The 17,920-nt window shown below is 41.1% G+C and overlaps 1 protein-coding gene across 1 annotated transcript; it reads left to right on the forward strand.

Moving 5' to 3' along the window:
- Positions 1-1,418: 1,418 nt before the first annotated feature.
- Positions 1,419-7,730, forward strand: LOC311036174 (growth/differentiation factor 6-A-like; the record flags this gene model as incomplete). The annotated part of the gene is made up of 3 exons (XM_084044701.1): positions 1,419-1,749; positions 4,654-4,934; positions 6,873-7,730. 3 exons carry the CDS (start codon positions 1,419-1,421, stop codon positions 7,728-7,730), a joined length of 1,470 nt encoding a protein of 489 aa, XP_083900827.1.
- Between the last annotated feature and the right edge of the window lie 10,190 nt (positions 7,731-17,920).

Here is a 17,920-nt window from a genome sequence, read left to right on the forward strand (position 1 = left end):
CGGTACACATTATCTCCGTAGTCATGTGATCAAGACTTATCATATTTATCATATTCCATCAACATTGCAGGCCCACAATATCCTACCTGACCTGGCGGAGACCTTTGCTCCTAGGAGCCCTTTATCTAGTTATCATTATCAACTTCTTCTTTTTCATCAGGAGGGGACGCCGTTAGCACACGTTTACCAGCTCCATCAGCGCAGTGCTGTGAAGTTCAACATCAGCTCAATCCTTCACAAAGCTTCTATTTAGACTACACCTCCAGCACTATACTGACCCTGGATCAGCTTTTATTTAGACTACACCTCCAGCACTATACTGACCCTGGATCAGCTTTTATTTAGACTACACCTCCAGCACTATACTGACCCTAGATCAGCTTTTATTTAGACTACACCTCCAGCACTATACTGACCCTAGATCAGCTTTTATTTAGACTACACCTCCAGCACTATACTGACCCTAGATCAGCTTTTATTTAGACTACACCTCCAGCACTATACTGACCCTAGATCAGCTTTTATTTAGACTACACCTCCAGCACTATACTGACCCTGGATCAGCTTTTATTTAGACTACACCTCAGCACTATACTGACCCTGGATCAGCTTTTATTTAGACTACACCTCCAGCACTATACTGACCCTAGATCAGCTTTTATTTAGACTACACCTCCAGCACTATACTGACCACGGATCAGCTTTTATTTAGACTACACCTCCAGCAGTGAGCTGACCATGGATCAGCTTTTATTTTTTGACATTACGGTCATTTAGCACATTTAGCAGACACTTTTATCCAAAGCGGTTAGGTGGTGCACGCACATCCAAGAATTGCAACGGGTGCTGGATCCGACTGAATAAACATGAACAAAAGAAAAGGGTCCGCACACCGTCTTAATGCCCCTGCGATGTGGCCTTCGTCAGGTATGGTATATTCATACCTGACGAAGGCCACATCGGCCGAAACGTTGTTATCTTGACCGCTCTATTCACTTAATTTGCTGAGAGCATTAAGACGGCGTGCGGACTCTTTTCTTTTGTTCACTTTTATCCAAAGTGATTTACAATAAGTGCATTCAACATAGGTAGGGAATGCAACCACTAATCACCAGAAGTCTGAAGTGCATTCTCTTCTAAAATAAGCAACTATTAGACCTAGTGCTAAGGTAAAAGTGCTATATATCAGCTTCCTACTTTATTAAACAGGTGAGACAAATAGGAAAAACAAATGAGTAAGAGCTAAAACAAATAAGTGTCTCAAATAAACAAGATCCAATAAGACAAGAGCTCATACAAAGTAAATGACAACAAGTAGGCCAGGCTAAGAGGAAGGGTCAGGGTAGTGTTTCCTGAAGAGGTGGGTATTCAGCCTGCAGGGAGAGATGTAGGCTACACCTCCAGGCAGTGAGCTGACCATGGAGCAGAGGACGCAGGCTGTGGCCTCTCTGCTGTGTTTCTATGCCGTCTGTGCCGGAATGACCTACAACCGGGCAGCAGTGCTGCTGCAGGGACCCCCACAGCAGGGACCCCCACAGCATCACAGCAGCGTCTCACACCCGGACCAGAGCAGCACTGAGGAAGCCCCCGTGATGTCCAGGACAGACTCCTCCGTCAACAGCAGCGTAGTTCTCCATGACTACATGTTGTTTGTGTACCAGACACTGTCTACCCTACAGCACAGACACACAGACAACCACAGCCTGTCTCCTGCTAACACCGTCACCAGCTTCGTGGACCGAGGACAAGGTCAGGAAACTTACTGAATGAATGTCTCTGTCAGTGGTGGGAAAAGTACTCACAGTTTTTTTACTTAAAGGTACTGTAGGGTAAGTGATATTGAATGGATAAAACGTTTTTTATTAAAAGGTTAACGCACTATATTATGATAGTAATCATTGCTATAGAGTGTGTGTTCAGTAACAGGAGTCTCCATGTCTCTCCAGCTCTTTAATAAACAGAAAACACATGTTCAGATAGGTGACAACATTCTTGATTGGATAAAATTGTTACAGTATCCTGACCTGAAAATGCATTTTCTGTTTATTAATAAAGAGCTGGAGAGACATGGAGACTCCTGTTACTGAACAAACACTCTATAGCAATGAGTTTATTTATTTTTTATCACTATTTATTGTTTAATAAAACAGACAATGGGATGAAATGTCCAAATGTCTTTTTATCCAAGAGGTGCTGAATGGAGCTTGAACTCATTCAGTATACGTAGATTAAGATCATAGCAGCTTTAAAAAGGATTTTTCTTTTTTATTGAGAGTTGTGTCTAAATTATTTTTAAACTGCATCTGTCTTAACCCCACGGCACCCCATTATTTAGTAGTTATAACTTATGGTGCAGAAGTCGGCCACTCACTAAAAACCTTTTTTAAAGACATTAGAAACAGGGTGTCTGCATTTTAGCATTTTCACCCAAAAATGACTGTTATTTTCTATCAATTACACACATCCCATGAAGCCTTGAATTCATGGATATTTTTTATAGTTGTTGTCTCATTCCTAAGACAATAATTTGATGACCAGCAGTGGTTCCGGTAGGAGACACAAAAGAGTCTCCTTTGTCTACCGGAACCGCTGCCTATACCGGTCCACTGGTCATCACATTATTGGCTTGGGAATGAGACAAAAACACAAAAATATCCATGAATTCAAGTCTGCATGGGGTTACATAGGAAAATATATATTCTTTGGGGTGAACTATCCCTTTAAAATATGCACGTTCAATTCTGTCTGAAAACCTCTTCATAGACACCTGTATGAGTTCTCACTCCTGATTGGTTGCAATTGGTATCCTGACCTTAAAATGTATTTTGAGAGAGCTGGAGAGACAGAGAGACAGAGAGACAGAACAAACAGTCTAATGATTAATATCACAATATAGAGATACTGTATTTAACACTTAATATGACTTACATAACATCACTTACTGCAGTGGTTCTCAACCTTAACAGGCCGTGACCCCCCCAAAATAATCATATTTGAGCTGGGGACCCCCCAAAATAATTATAATTGAACTGGGGACCCCCCACCCTGACAAGCACTTGGAATTGTAGGAGTTGAGGCATTACATTTAGTTTGACTCGGTTCCACAGATAAATATTGTGAAAATAGAAGATCTACAAGCTCACAATTGTAGATCGGCTATGTTCACTATGTATGTTTTCCTCTCTCTTATATTATTTGACAGTTTGTCCAATGTTTGACCGGTTTATATAATATAGTTTGATTACTTTTGATGCAGTAATTGTCTTGTTCTTTTCTTTCTTTCTTTCTTTTGAGGAAGTAAAAAGGTCTTAAAAGTCCTTAAATTGTCAATTCACTCACTGTCATCTGGGGACGCATTATGAGCTTGTAGATCTGCTATTTTCAAATGGCTGAAATGTATATATAGGTTGAAGTGGTTAAAAATGTTTTTTTAATAATAATCAAAATCTAGTAACTAGTCACTAAAATAATTGTAGTGGAGTAAAAGTACAATATCTGCCTCTGAGATGCAGTGGAGTAGAAGTAAAAGTACTGAAAACTGGAAATACTCCTGTAAAGTAACAGTACCTCAAAATGGTACTTAAGTACAGTACTTGAGTAAATGTACTTAGTTACTTTACACCACTGTCTGATTGTATATAGGGTGTACCAATAAATCCTAAAGGGGGCGTCAACATGTGTAACTTGGTAGCGGCGGCCATTTTGGGGGCTGGAGGGTTGGGGTCCGAGGGCATAGATATATATATAAAGGCTAGATGACTCACCCGCGCTGCTGGCCAATGGAGTACGACGTTGCCACATGGCGGCCATCTTGGGACGGTCATTCATAACATTGTGTCTATGGTACATGTACTATTGAAATAAATAACCATAGCGTGCTCAATTTTCATTCGATTTTCAAACGGTTTGGTGTGTTATAAACACCAACGATGTAGTTATGATACTGGATACTTAAATATAAAATAAAAAAAAATCACAGAAAAAATGTTTTACGGTCATGATTCACCAGGACCCTGGATGGCTTGATTCTAGGCTTAAATTAATTGATATAAAAAAATTTGGAAATGTCAGTGGGAAAAATGCATTGAGTATTTTGCAGTGGAACCCGGAAGTGGCCCGCAACTGCGATGCCCTATATCATTGGTTCTCAAAGTGGGGTCCGGGGACCCCCAGGGGTACTTGAGGGGGTTCCAGGGGGTACCCAGCTAAATGGGACAGGGACCAAATGGACCTTTATGGGTCTGTAACTCTGAGAGTGTACAAATGGAACCAAATGGACCCTTATGGGTCTGTCACTCTGAGAGTGTACAAATGGAACCAAATGGACCCGTTAGGGTCCATTTGGTTCCATTTGTACACTCTCAGAGTTACATTAACAGTGATTTTACAATATGAATTGGGGTACCAGAGACATACACGCCATTAAATGGGGGTCCGTAGCCTATAATGCATGTCAAACTGGGGGGTCCTTGAAATTAAAATGGTTGAAAATCACTGCTAGAGAGTCGTAAAAATGTTCTATTATGGGGGGTCCCCTGGCATGTCTTTTCAAATGGGGGTCCGCGGGGCTAATAAGTGTCTATGTGGGGGTCCTTGGCACGAAAAAAGTTTGAGAACCACTGCTCTATATAACGTTCTCCTTCCTCCCCACAGACCAGCCGCTGTGGGATGAGGGTCAGCGCTACGTCTTTGATCTCTCCACTCTGTCCACAGAGGAGGAGGAGGAGGTGGTGGAAGCGGAGCTGAGGATCCTGAGGAGGAAACCTTCTCCTCCTCCAGACCTCCTCAACCTCAACCTGCACCGACTGCTGCTGTACTCCTGCTCTCCTGCAGAGGGCAGCGCGGCGCGGCAGCCGCTGGCCTCCAGGGTGGTGGGGGTGGGGGCGGGGGGTCTGCCCGGGTGGGAGGTGTTTGATGTCACAGCCGCCCTCAAGGTACGTCTGTCTTTGTGTCAATGATAAATGGTGCATTTATATATATATATATATATATATATATATATATATATATATATATATATATATATATATATAGAGCTTTTATCCGAAGCGCTTTACATAGATTGTGCACACACACACAGAGAATTCAAAATATGCTCCTCATTGACTTACATTGTACGGTAAAACAGCTCTCAAAGTCACTCTTTTAGCACATAAACAAACAAAAACAAAGATGATTCAGACAATATATAACATCACCAAACCCAGTACTGTTTTTTTTTTAATAAAAATGTTAACTTCCTGTTGATTTTGCTATTTTTATTAAGAAGAAAACCCGGACTGGATTCACGGATCCGGATCTTCAAATAGTAAAATCAGCAGGAAGTTGACATTTTTATTAAAAAAAAACAGTACTGGGTTTGGTGATGTTATATATTGTCTGAATCAACTTTGTTCGTGTTCGTTTATGTGCTTAAAGAGTGACTTTGAGAGCTGTTTTATGGTGCAATGTAAGTCAATGAGGAGCATATTTAGAATTATCAATTTCTAATCAATGGAGCAATTATTTTTGATTTCTTGCCCACCTTTGGAGTTACACCATGGCAAGGTAAATACACAACCCAAACCTCTACCAAAGTGGTCTTGCCCTTTAAGACCCTTTACAGAACAAATAAAATAAACTAGTTAAAAGGCTAAAAACGAACCAAAGAAAAACCTTAGAATAACATGTATAGTGTAACGGGTGAAACTCCTGATGGTGCAGACCCATCAATGCAGGAAAAACAAGCATAAAAGGGAAGAGGAAGGGAGGGGGACACATGATACATAACTAATCAACATAATAAATGAAGGGGATATCATACATCCTATGTAACTAAAGTGCATAATAAAAACACAGTTGGCACGGTCATTGTCATAGAGCACCGAAGTATGACGTAATTTACACATCCCACCTGGTTCGCGTTTTTCCACCCCCATTCTGAATCCCCATAGACGTGTTTAATATCACGTCAAATAAGAACTGTGTTCCAAAAATAAACAAATGACCCTGCGGTGGTTTGACTCTTATGGATATGAAGCATCAACTGACGGTGAGAAAACGATAATGTTACTTCCGCCAAATGAGTTACATTTTCACCAGAAACAGACTGTATCAAATATGAGTGACTGACTATCATAAACGATACAGAACCTCCTCCCTGACAATATCACAGAGACAGTTTGTTTATTTTTGGAGCACAATTCTTATATGAGACGATTCTATGATGACCCAATGTTATTCTCCATAGAGACATGACTTTACGAACCAGGGGATGAACGAGTGACGTCAGGACTTCTGTTCTCTCTAGTCTGTGTATTGTTAACTTATTGTCTGCCCTGTGTAATTTACTGGTTACACCAGTGGTGTCCAAACTTTTTTCAAAGGGGGCCAAATTAGAAAATATGAAAACATCCATTTTCATATTTTTTTAATATTTTTTTCATATTTTTTTCATATTTTTTTCATATTTTTTTGCGTCCCGGACCCGTGCGCGCACGAAAACTTTCGGTTATAGGCGGATTTTGGGCGAAAATTCGCGTTTTTTTGGACGTTTTTTGGGCGTTTTATTGTTACTTTCTTTCGGTTTTAGGGTTAAGGTTAGACTATAAAGGTGCTGCCATCCTGAGGCGAAGAAGGAAAATGCAACTTTCACTTTTATAAATCTTTTAATTTTTTTGAGGGCCGTTCATAATACAATTTAGGAAATGAAGCCACGGGCCGTATACAATTTGTCCTCGGGCCGCAAATGGCCTGCGGGCCGGACTTTGGACACCACTGGGTTACACACAACAGCCTAAAAAGACAAACAGAAAACGTACTTTTCATGTGAAATGGTAAAAAAAAAAACACAATGAAACGATGAATTGTAAATCATGTCCTGATCCTCACAGCTCTTCCTGAAGGACCGCCAGAGGAGGAGGAGCCTCAGAGACGCGCCGTGGCAGCAGGAGCTCTGCCTCCACCTGCTGGTGGTGTCAGAGGTCACCGAGACGGCGGTGGACCCCCTGACCCTGGGCCTGGGCCGCCGCGGCCGCCCGCCCGGCCAACGAGCGCTGCTGGTGGCGTTCTCCTCACACCGCCGTGGCGATGGTGGTGGTCCCACCGCCGCCGGCACAGAGGACCCTCTGTTCAGGGAGATCAGCCTGAAGGTGCAGCAGAACGTCGCGGCGGGAACCTTGGGCCTTCACAAGCCCCGGGACACGCTGGCCCGTCACGGACACGGGCCCCGCGGGCGGCAGCGCCGGACGGCAGCCGCCGCCCAGCGGTCTAACCGCTCCTTTGGTGGAGGAGGAGGAGGAGGAGGAGGAGGAGGTGAAGAGGCTGGCGTCGGTGGGGCGGCGGCGGGGGTAAGCGGCGGTAACGGCGGTAACGGCGCCGGCGGTCGCAAGAGGAACCGGTGCGGCCGCCGGCCGCTGCGCGTCAACTTCAAGGACCTGGGCTGGGACGACTGGATCATCGCTCCTCTGGACTACGAGGCTCACCACTGCGAGGGCGCCTGTGACTTCCCGCTACGCTCACACCTGGAGCCCACCAACCACGCCATCATACAGACCTTCATGCACTCCATGGAGCCCCCCCGGCCACAGGGGGGCGCCGGCGCCGCCGCCACCACTCCCGCGGCCGTCCCGGCCAGCTGCTGCGTGCCGTCCCGCCTGAGTCCCATCAGCATCCTGTACATCGACGGCGGGAACAACGTGGTTTACAAGCAGTACGAGGACATGGTGGTGGAGAGCTGCGGGTGCAGGTGACAACAGAGCCACACCGGACCGTACCGACCGGACGGAACCGAACCGGTCGCCAAAAACGTACCGGAGCTTTTAGTACAGCTGGTGGTTCTTAAAGTTAGTTTTGAGGTAATCTCTCCAGACCTCAGCACCACTGCCCTAAACATGTCGTGTTGTTGTTTCCCTTATTTTTAGCCGAATAGGTTCTCAGATGGTTTTGAGGGAACATCGAGGTCTTCCCTGGCACAACATCCTAGGTTTGGTCCTTAGAGTCATGAGTCATTACAGAGGAAGTCACACAGACTTAACTATTATTTATTATCATACAACAGGTAGTTCCGACCAAGCAATCTGATTGGATGAAATAGCTATCTAGCCGTGCTTCAAACCAGCATGATAGCACGGGCATAATCACATTAATAAATCACTCCGCACGTCACGCTGTCCCACGGTAGGAAAACAAACAGACAGTGTTAAAGTCAAATTACTCCCATTTCGTTAACAGTCCAGTGTATGTTATACTTTATCATACGAAGGTATCGCACGGCGAAAATAGCCGATCTACAAGTTCACAACACGTCGCCATCGCGGCGCGTTGTCAGCTTGTAGATCAGTTATTTTGGCCACGTGACACGGTCGTACGACGGAGCATATAGCCTACTGGAATCAGCTGTGTTGATGAGACGGTGCCTCAGAGCACTGCTACAGGGACTATTTAATGTCTCAGTCAAATAAACTCTTCTCTTTACAGGGAAACGGATAATAGCGAAACATTTTTATTATGAATTGCCCCACAATATGAATACATTTGGATGTGTTTTGTTGGTAACTGTTGTATAATCGCAATATTACACTCGAGGGTGTGCTTTACCGTCATTATTAGCACTTCAGTGATGCTTGTGGAACTCGGCTCCGCCTCGTTCCTGACCCCATCACTGGCGTGCCAATAATGACGGTAAAGCACACCCTCGAGTGTAATGTTGCTTAATTGTAACATGTTAATGGAGTTCTGTCACGGTGTTGAAGACAGTGAGGGTGGATACACACTGTAGGATGTTTGGTCCGATTGTGTTGTCGGGGACCTTTTTTGGCGAGCGCCGACAAAACCCCCCGATATGACGCATATTGCTCGCTGTGTGTGAAAGGCTCTGCGAGAGGATCTACCCACGATAATAATAGATAATAGCACTCGGCACTGTCTCGGTCTCGCGTATATCACGGGAACCGTGGCACGTTTTCATGAGACGCCGGTTAAAATTAATTGGAATGAAAAGGGATGTATGGGGTCTGGACAGCATCCTAGTGAACTATCCTACAGTGTGTGTGATCCCCTTGTGGGCGATGAATCTATAGTGTGAAAACCACAACGATATATGTGTGTAATGCTTAAAGGAGGAGTTCACCCAAAAAATGACTTATTTCCTATCAATTGCACACCCTATGAAGCCTTGAATCCATGGATTATTTTTTGTTTTTGTCGAATTCCTAAGCTAATAATTTGATTCCCGTCTCCTACCGGCTAATGTATCCGGTAGGAGACACAAAGTAGACTCTTTGTGTCTCCTACCGGAAATACACACGGTCATCAAATTATTGTCTTAGGAATGCCACAAAAACAAAAATAAATCCATGAAATCAAGGCTTCATGGGGTGTGTAATTGATAGAAAAGTCATTTTTTTGGGTGAACTCCTCCTTTAACGATCAGATGACTCCCCGACCACTTTAAGTGTTACAGTGTGTACCTGCCCTAAATCATTGTTATTAGACAGAGGTGTTAATCTCACCACTTAAGACATGTGTTGGACAAAACTATATGTCAGTAAAACCCCCCTAACACTACAGTATGTCATCTATGATCGTATTCACGTCAGACGACCGTTAGCCTCATAGTTACAGACATAAAATGCACAGAAAGACAGAAAGCCTTATGAATGTACCGCACCACACCCCCTAGATATTCCTGAGACACATCACTACAACATTCTACTTTTTTAAAACAATTTAAAGTAGTAGTCAAATTAAGCCAATTGTCTGTGGGAAAAGTATCTGTTTAATGTAGCTGTTTAATTTATTTCCCTTAGATTGCAGTGGTGGAAAGTAACTAAGATTTAGTTAAGTAAAATGTTGAGGTATTTTTATTTTAGTGGAGTATTTAAAATTGTCAGTAAATGTACTTAGTTACTTTACACCAGTGGTTCTCAAACTTTTTCATGTCAAGGACCCCCAAATTGACACTTATTAGCCCACGGACCCCCATTTCAAAAGATATGCCAGGGACCCTCATAAGAGAAGATTTTTTTTACGGCTCTAGCAGTGATTCTCAACCATTTTAATTTCAAGGATCATCACCAGTTTGACCTGCATTAGCCTACAGACCCCCATTTAATGGCATTTCTATCACTTGGACCGCAATTTATATTGTAAAATCTATGTCAACTTAACTCTGAGAGTGTACAAATGGAACCAAATGGACCCGTTAGGGTCCATTTGGTTCCATTTGTACACTCTCAGAGTTACAGACCCATAAGGGTCCATTTGGTGCCTAATCAATCATTTAGCTGGGGACCCCCTGGAACTCCCTCAAGGACCCCTGGGGGTCCCCGGACCCCACTTTGAGAACCAATGCTTTACACCACTGCTGTAATCTACTATTAGTCCTGCACTGCAGGCGAGCGTCAAATGATCTTTTCTATGAACAAAATAATGTTGTGAGGATGTGACTTTGGATTGGAGGGATAGTAACTTGCTTTGAATCGATGCAACATGTGATCTATAATGTGTTACAAAAAGAGACAGAACTGTGCAGAAACTGAATGTCAGAACTGATGGCTTTCTTTGAGTTGATGTGACTGTAATGATAACATGATATTGTATATATACTCTATGAATGTTTCTGTCTGTTCTGCCTCCTGTGTTTTATAGCTTTATTAGATCTGTCTATGTTCTGAAATCAGATGAATCCTAGATCATAGGAGGAAGAACACTGTACTTGAAATGTTGTCTGAGGCGTTATACTGTATGTTACATATGGAAACACAGGAGGAATAAACCGTTTGCCTTGGTTTTAAAGTTCCATTTGCCCTAACCCACTACAATGCTTAGTTTTAAGATTAACTTTGGATATTCAAAAATAGCAGATATACAAGCTCATAGTGCGGTGAGCTTGTATATCTGCTATTTTTAGTATATATATTGTTAAAGTGAACATTTGTAACTCATATCTTTGCTTCTGGAGGGGGGGGGGGGGGGGGGGGAGTATTTTGAGATGGGGTCCGCGTGGGCCAAATACATATCATTTTGGGGGTCCGCGAACATGAAAAAGGTTTGTATAACAACATACATTTTTTTCACAAAAAAAACCCAGAAGCAAAGATTTGAGTTACAAATGTTCACTTTAAAATGTATATACATTCAAAGATTTGCCCAGATTTTCACTATAAAAAAAAAGAGAAAAATAGCAGATCTACAAGCTCATAGCGCGGCACTCTGTGCCGCGCTATGAGCTTGTGTTTTCATCCCTCTCTCTTTAGCCTTCATCAGTGACTGATCAGTGTGTTCATTAAAACCAAGGCAAACCATTCATTCTGAATATTCAACAGTTCAACAGTTTGCCAACGCAGCAGTTTTAAAAACCTGTATGTTATTATGTGTTGACAGCTTCTAAGCACAACAAGCCCGACAACAAGCACTACAACAATGCCATCATGTCCAATATACAATTTTGAAAACGAAAAGAGAACGCTCCACACTGAGGCCTCCATTGACAAATGTTTTATTGCACCCGAATGCTGTAACAAAAATCTGCAACTGTGTGCGAGCGTTCTCTTTTAGTACATATGAACACCTTTGGGTGTGGATGTGCATGTCTTTCCTACCAATATACATCCTTTACCTTGTATTTCACATCGACTGTGAAAGCAATTTGCACTGCAGAACACAGAACAATGACAGCCTTTACTCACTAGTGTGAATTCACACACAACTTCACAATCACACACTAGCAACAGTAGCTGACATATGATCTAATTTGAAAACCCAGCTCAGAAATGGAGTTTTTATTTTCTGTAATTTTGTCCATTCCATGTTGACTGTGTATTCATATAACAGATTTGATATATTATCTAGAAGCTGGTAAGTTATTTAAAAATATTGCATAATAGTATATGATTTATTCAAGAGTCAACTGCGTCTAAAATATCTTTTACAGTATGTTTGTTAAAATGGTTGATTTAGCTTTAAAACATTTAAAATGCACTGTACTGTATACCATTATATACAAGTTTACATATTTAATTGTACATTTATGTACATCGTTTTGCTTTTCAAGTCACATATACAGCTGTGTCTATTTATAGATTTGAACATATGCAAACCTTAAAGTTCCATTGTATGTTCAAATTATTTTTGTACAATTAAATGCTATATTGATATTTTTTTTGTCATACTTTCAAATAGATTTGTAAAAATACATATTTCAACAGTATGTGTGTACGTGATGCTTGGTTCCCTAAAAAAACAAACACACACACACACACACACACACACACACACACACACAATGGGTGGGTGTCATTAAATACAAATGCAAGGGGCCTTCAAGTATTCTACCTAAACAAATAAAGATAAATTATGAAGAGAGAAATCTGTTGGAATTAAAGATTCTACACATCAAGAACACAAGGGTTCTGTTGGTATCATCAATCATCACAAACTTATTAAATAGAGCTGTTGACCAAATTGTAACTAATCGTTTTAAATAAAACACAAGACAGATATTGAAGATGATAAATGTCTAAAGAGAAAGCAACTTCTGACCATTTCATTGCATTACAGTATGTGCTGTAAAGGTATACGCACTCTTTTGAGTTTTGAGAGCATATTTCATACAGTATAACTGGTATCTTATGGATATAACTCCAAACATTTAACCCATTAAGACCTGGAACGCATCTGTGTCACTTTAGATTTCTTTGGCTATTCAAAAATAGCAGATATACAAGCTCATAGCGCGGCACCGAGTGCCGCGCTATGAGCTTGTAGATCTGCTATTTTTGAAATATCGTGACAAAAAAAAATTGGGGTTTAAAAAAAAAAATTGTTAGGATTTAGAAGACATTTCTAGAATGGCCTTAATGGTCTTAATGGGTTGTTAAATTGGAAGTTGCGATCAGTATAGTTACTGTAGGTGGGAACGGTGTTAGTTTGAGGCTTTAGTTTAGAGCAGTGATTCTCAACCTTTTCATATTTGAACTGGGGACAACCCAAAATAATCATATTTGAACCGGGGACAACCCAACCCAAAATAATCATATTTGAACTGGGGACAACCCAAAATAATCATATTTGAACTGGGGACAACCCAAAATAATCATATTTGAACTGGGGACAACCCAAAATAATCATATTTGAACTGGGGACAACCCAAAATTATCATATTTGAACTGGGGACAACCCAAAATTATCATATTTGAACCGGGGACAACCCAAAATTATCATATTTGAACCGGGGATCCCCCGTCCAAGCATTTGGACTTGTAGGAGTTGAGGCATTTAGTCTGGCTCAGTTCGCACAGACAGATAAATATTGATTTTCAAAATGTTTGTCTCCCAGTTTTTATACTATAGTTGATGCAGTAATGGTCCTTTTATTTTATTTCTTTAATCTTTTAAAAGTCTTTAAATTGTCACTTCACTGTCATCTGGGGGGACCCCCCCCCCCCTCCCCTCCCCCCAAATCATGACCCCCTGGGGGTCCCGACCCCACAGGTTGAGACCCACTGGTTTAGACAGTAACACAGTTAGCAGCATTAACTATAGTCACAGACAATTATTTTTTTAGTTGGTGACACTGCTGTTAACGTGGTTTAAAACGACTTCTTATCATTTTAGCTTTTTATAAAACAGTGGACCTACGACAGGGTTCCCCAATAGGCGTCCCGCGAGAGCCAACTGTGCGTCCCGCGACGAAGAAAAAATAATTCTTTTTTTTTTTGAAAAAAATGAAAAAATAATAATCAAATTCACACACACTTACAAATTGTGCGTAAAACTTATAACAGACCCCCCTAAAAAGCACTACACAAGAACCCCAGGCCTAAAATAACAGTGTCAAATTAGCTAGATTAGAGGAAAACATTTTTTTTTCGAAATAGAGTTGACAAAAACAGAAACCAAAACCCGCCCAAAACCGCAAAAAAAAAAATCCGCGCGCGTGCTGAATTCGGGTGCCAGCGGCCGCGAGGGCACCGGCCCTCAGCTTTGCACCCGAGACAGAATTTGGCCCTTGGGGAAAACTAATTGGGGAACACCCTGACCTACGACATAGTGTGACACGATGCCACCGCGGGATGCGTGAAGATCCTGATTTACAAAACACGATTTTCATAACATCTAGAACTCCTCTCTCTGCATTGTTATTACAACACACAGGTAGAAGACGACTAGTAGAGAACTATTATGAAAAAACTTGGCAACTAGTAAGAATCAGTGGTCATGAAACAACAAATTATGTCCTTTATATATCTATCATTTAATTCATGTTTCCTTCATACTGTATACTGTTATGAATCCATTATTTAATGAACCACCCAGTTTTAGATCAACAGTGAAACATATCTAAACCAGGGGTCTTCAACAGGGGGTCCGCCCTCAGAGTTACTACAGGGGGTCTGCCAAATCTTTATGTGATATGATTTGTTTTTTACCTTAACCACTTGAACCCTAGCATCCCTTTTTCTGAGGAGAACTTTAGCCAAAAATAGCAGATCTACAAGCTCACAACGCCTCGCGCTGCGAGGCGTTGTGAGCTTGTAGATCTGCTTGTAGATCTGCTTGTAGATCTGCTAAGAGATATAGGTGTAGAGGGGAAAAAGAGCAGACCAAGTAAACAAAAAAGTTTAATCTGAAACACAATTTTATACAATATAGAGTAGGGGGTCCCTGCTTCATCTCGGTCTCAGCTAGGGGGCCCTTGGCCTGAAAACGTTGAAGACCCCTGTTCTAAACCATTCATATCGGTTTTGATCCAAACTCTGCTGATGAATAAGCAGCTATATAATCATTTGAAACACGTTATGCAGATCAGATCCAAACAGGAACATAATAATTACCTGAGACAACTCATTTCTAAATGTTTTGTTTTTGCATTCATAACTTTGCAAATTATTTTCCAAATACATTGTATTATATTCAAAGATTTGCACATGAAAACTTCACCATTTTTTATTTGCCCATATAGCGCGGCACTCGGTGCCTTGCTATGAGCTTGTAGATCTGCTATTTTTGAACAGCCAAAGACATCTAAAAATGACTCGGATGCGTTCCCGGTCTTAAAGGACGACTTCACCCACTGTCAACCTATCTTCATATAATTGGTCCTCACTAATACTCATGATTACTTGGTCTGTGTCTCAGAGGAGGGCTGTGGACAGTCCAGAAACCCGTCTACCAGTGACATCATCGTTAGGCGTGATTTCTTTTTTCCAACAAGATTTCACATTTCTTATTTAGATTTGTATTAACGCGAGAACAATGGCTTCTTTTATTGCATTGCAACTTTCCAGGAATAGAAAGCCTGCAGTTTCTATTAGCTTGGATTCCCCATCGATGATGTCACTGGTAGACGGGACTCTGAACTGTCCACAGCCCTCCTCTGAGACAGAGACAGAGTAGAACATTTTTTTTTTTACCATTTTATCATGAGTATTAGTGAGGAGGACCAATTATATGAAGATAGGCTGTGAAGTCGTCCTTTAACCCATTAAGACCTGGAACTGTGTCATTTTTAGATTTGAGCTAAAAAGCATTATTTTACACTTTGGGCTATTCAAAAATAGCAGATATACAAGCTCATAGCACGGCACCGAGTGCCGCGCTATGAGCTTGTAGATCTGCTATTTTTGAGAAAACGTGAAAATGTGTGCAAATCTTTGAATATATATATTCTTAAAGCGAACATTTTTAGCTCAAATCGTTGCTTCTGGGGGGTCCCTGGAGCAAAATATTTTGATGGGGATCCGCGGCCAAATACATATAATTTTGGGGGTCCTTGACATGGAAAAGATTGAGCACCACTGATATAGAAACATAGGTTTTTCGGAAAACTGTTGGGATTCAGGAGACGTGTAGAATCGGCTTCAGGTCTCAATGGGTTAATGGATTAATTCAAATAGTAGAAGGACTTTTACAGATCTGGGAGTCACAGAGGATCACTGTAGCCTGACTAACACTGGACTCATGTGTTCGCTCATAGTTTTTGTGTTATCAGTCTAAAAGCAGTTATCAATAAGCTAAGACAGGCTGTAATAACTGTATTGCAGTAGTCCAACCTATCTGAGATAAAAGCAAGAATGAGTTTTTTTCCAGCATCTTGCAGAGTTAGAGGACTGGTCATACTTTGGCAATATTGCTGAGATGAAAGAATTCAGTTTTTGGTCACTTTGTGTTTTAACTCACAGTCTCTCCATTGTCTTTGTTCAATAGATTACAGTATGTACACTCGTGTGCCATCAGCATAGCCATATCCAGTGGTGGAAAGTAACTGAGTACATTTACTCAAGTACTGTACTGTACTCCCAATTCTGGGGTATTTATTTCCAAGTTTCAGTACTTGTACTTCTACTCCACTACATCTCAGAGGAAAATATTATACTTTTACTCCACTACAATTATTTAAAAAGTTACTTTGTAGAATTTGATTATTATTACAAAACATACATACAAAAGATTTTCATACATTTGCAAATTTGAAATGGGACATTCTGCATAATGAGTACTTGATGAGCAACACCAAAAAGTGATGTCATATTTCTCTGATGGAAGGAACACTAAACTCTCCTTCCTATAATGTAAGTTCAGAATCAGTTTAGAACACATTCTGAGAGGCCAGCCAAGCTCTAGATTCATGAGGACGGTCATGGTCATTTGTATAGAAGGCTGAACTTAAATCAACACAATCAACTAGAACAGAAACCTTATTAGCATCAATCAGTGATAAGTGTCACATCACTGTCTGAGTGAGAGCAGTGTCTGTGCTGTGATTAACTCACTCTCTCATTACAGTATGTTGTGTAGAAGTATCTTATGATTAACTCACTCTCTCATTACATTATGTTGTGTAGAAGTATCTTATGATTAACTCACTCTCTCATTACATTATGTTGTGTAGAAGTATCTTATGATTAACTCACTCTCTCATTACAGTATGTTGTGTAGAAGTACAGTATCTTGCTTAGAAAGGCAAGGTTTATTGTGGATTTAGAATTCCACTATTTAAGTAGAGGTTTCACAAGAGCACTTTTGAAGGCATCAAGTGCTGTATAAAACATATGTATGACAGTGTTTCAGTACTGTCAGACCTTCTTAACGAGTATAGAAGGAACCGGGTGGAGACAGCAAATCATTTCTAAATTTGAGATTCTAGAGAATCTACAGTAGAGTCTGTGAACAGCAGACATCAGACATTATCATCACGTGTGAATTGGTTGTTAAAACCATGTATACCTTATATAAAGTGCTGCCTTTACGGGTGTCATTGCACATAAATAGTGAAATTCCTACTCTGTCAATTGTTGGCCTACTATGACATGCCCAGAATAGGGTCCTCAGGGTTCACTTAAAACCTTAGGGTTTTTGACCCTATATACTTATGGGCTCTATACACAAAGCTATCCGTATTCCCATGGGCTACACTAAATATCTTTGCATAAAATAGCTGATGTACAAGCTCATAACTATATGATTATCACAGTTAAAGAGATAGTTCACCCAAAAAACATATTTTTTTCCTATCCATTAGTCATGGAGACTTCGTAGATATTGTTTTTGTTTTTGTCTCATTCCTAACAATACAGACAATATTTGTATACAGACAATAATGTGATGACCAGCGGACCAGTAGGCAGCGGTTCCGGTAGGAGACACAAAGAGGTTTCTCCTACCGGAACCGCTGCCGGTCATCACATTATTGTCTTAGGAATGAGACACAAACTATAAAAATATCCATGAATTCAAGTCTCCATGGGGTGACTAATCGGGCGGGGAAAAAAGTCATTTTGGGGGCGAACTATCCCTTTAACATGAGTTGTTTTCTGTGAATATTCCCCCTCAGAATAGGGATGCTAGGGTTGTTTGGTGCTAGGGAATGTGTTACTAAGGATGCTAGGGTTCATGTTAACCCAGTTAGACCTGGAACGCATCTGTGTCACTTTAGGTT

The sequence above is a fragment of the Gymnoscopelus microlampas genome (assembly GCF_963454915.1).
Source record: "Gymnoscopelus microlampas genome assembly, chromosome: 20".
Classification (NCBI taxonomy): domain Eukaryota; kingdom Metazoa; phylum Chordata; class Actinopteri; order Myctophiformes; family Myctophidae; genus Gymnoscopelus; species Gymnoscopelus microlampas.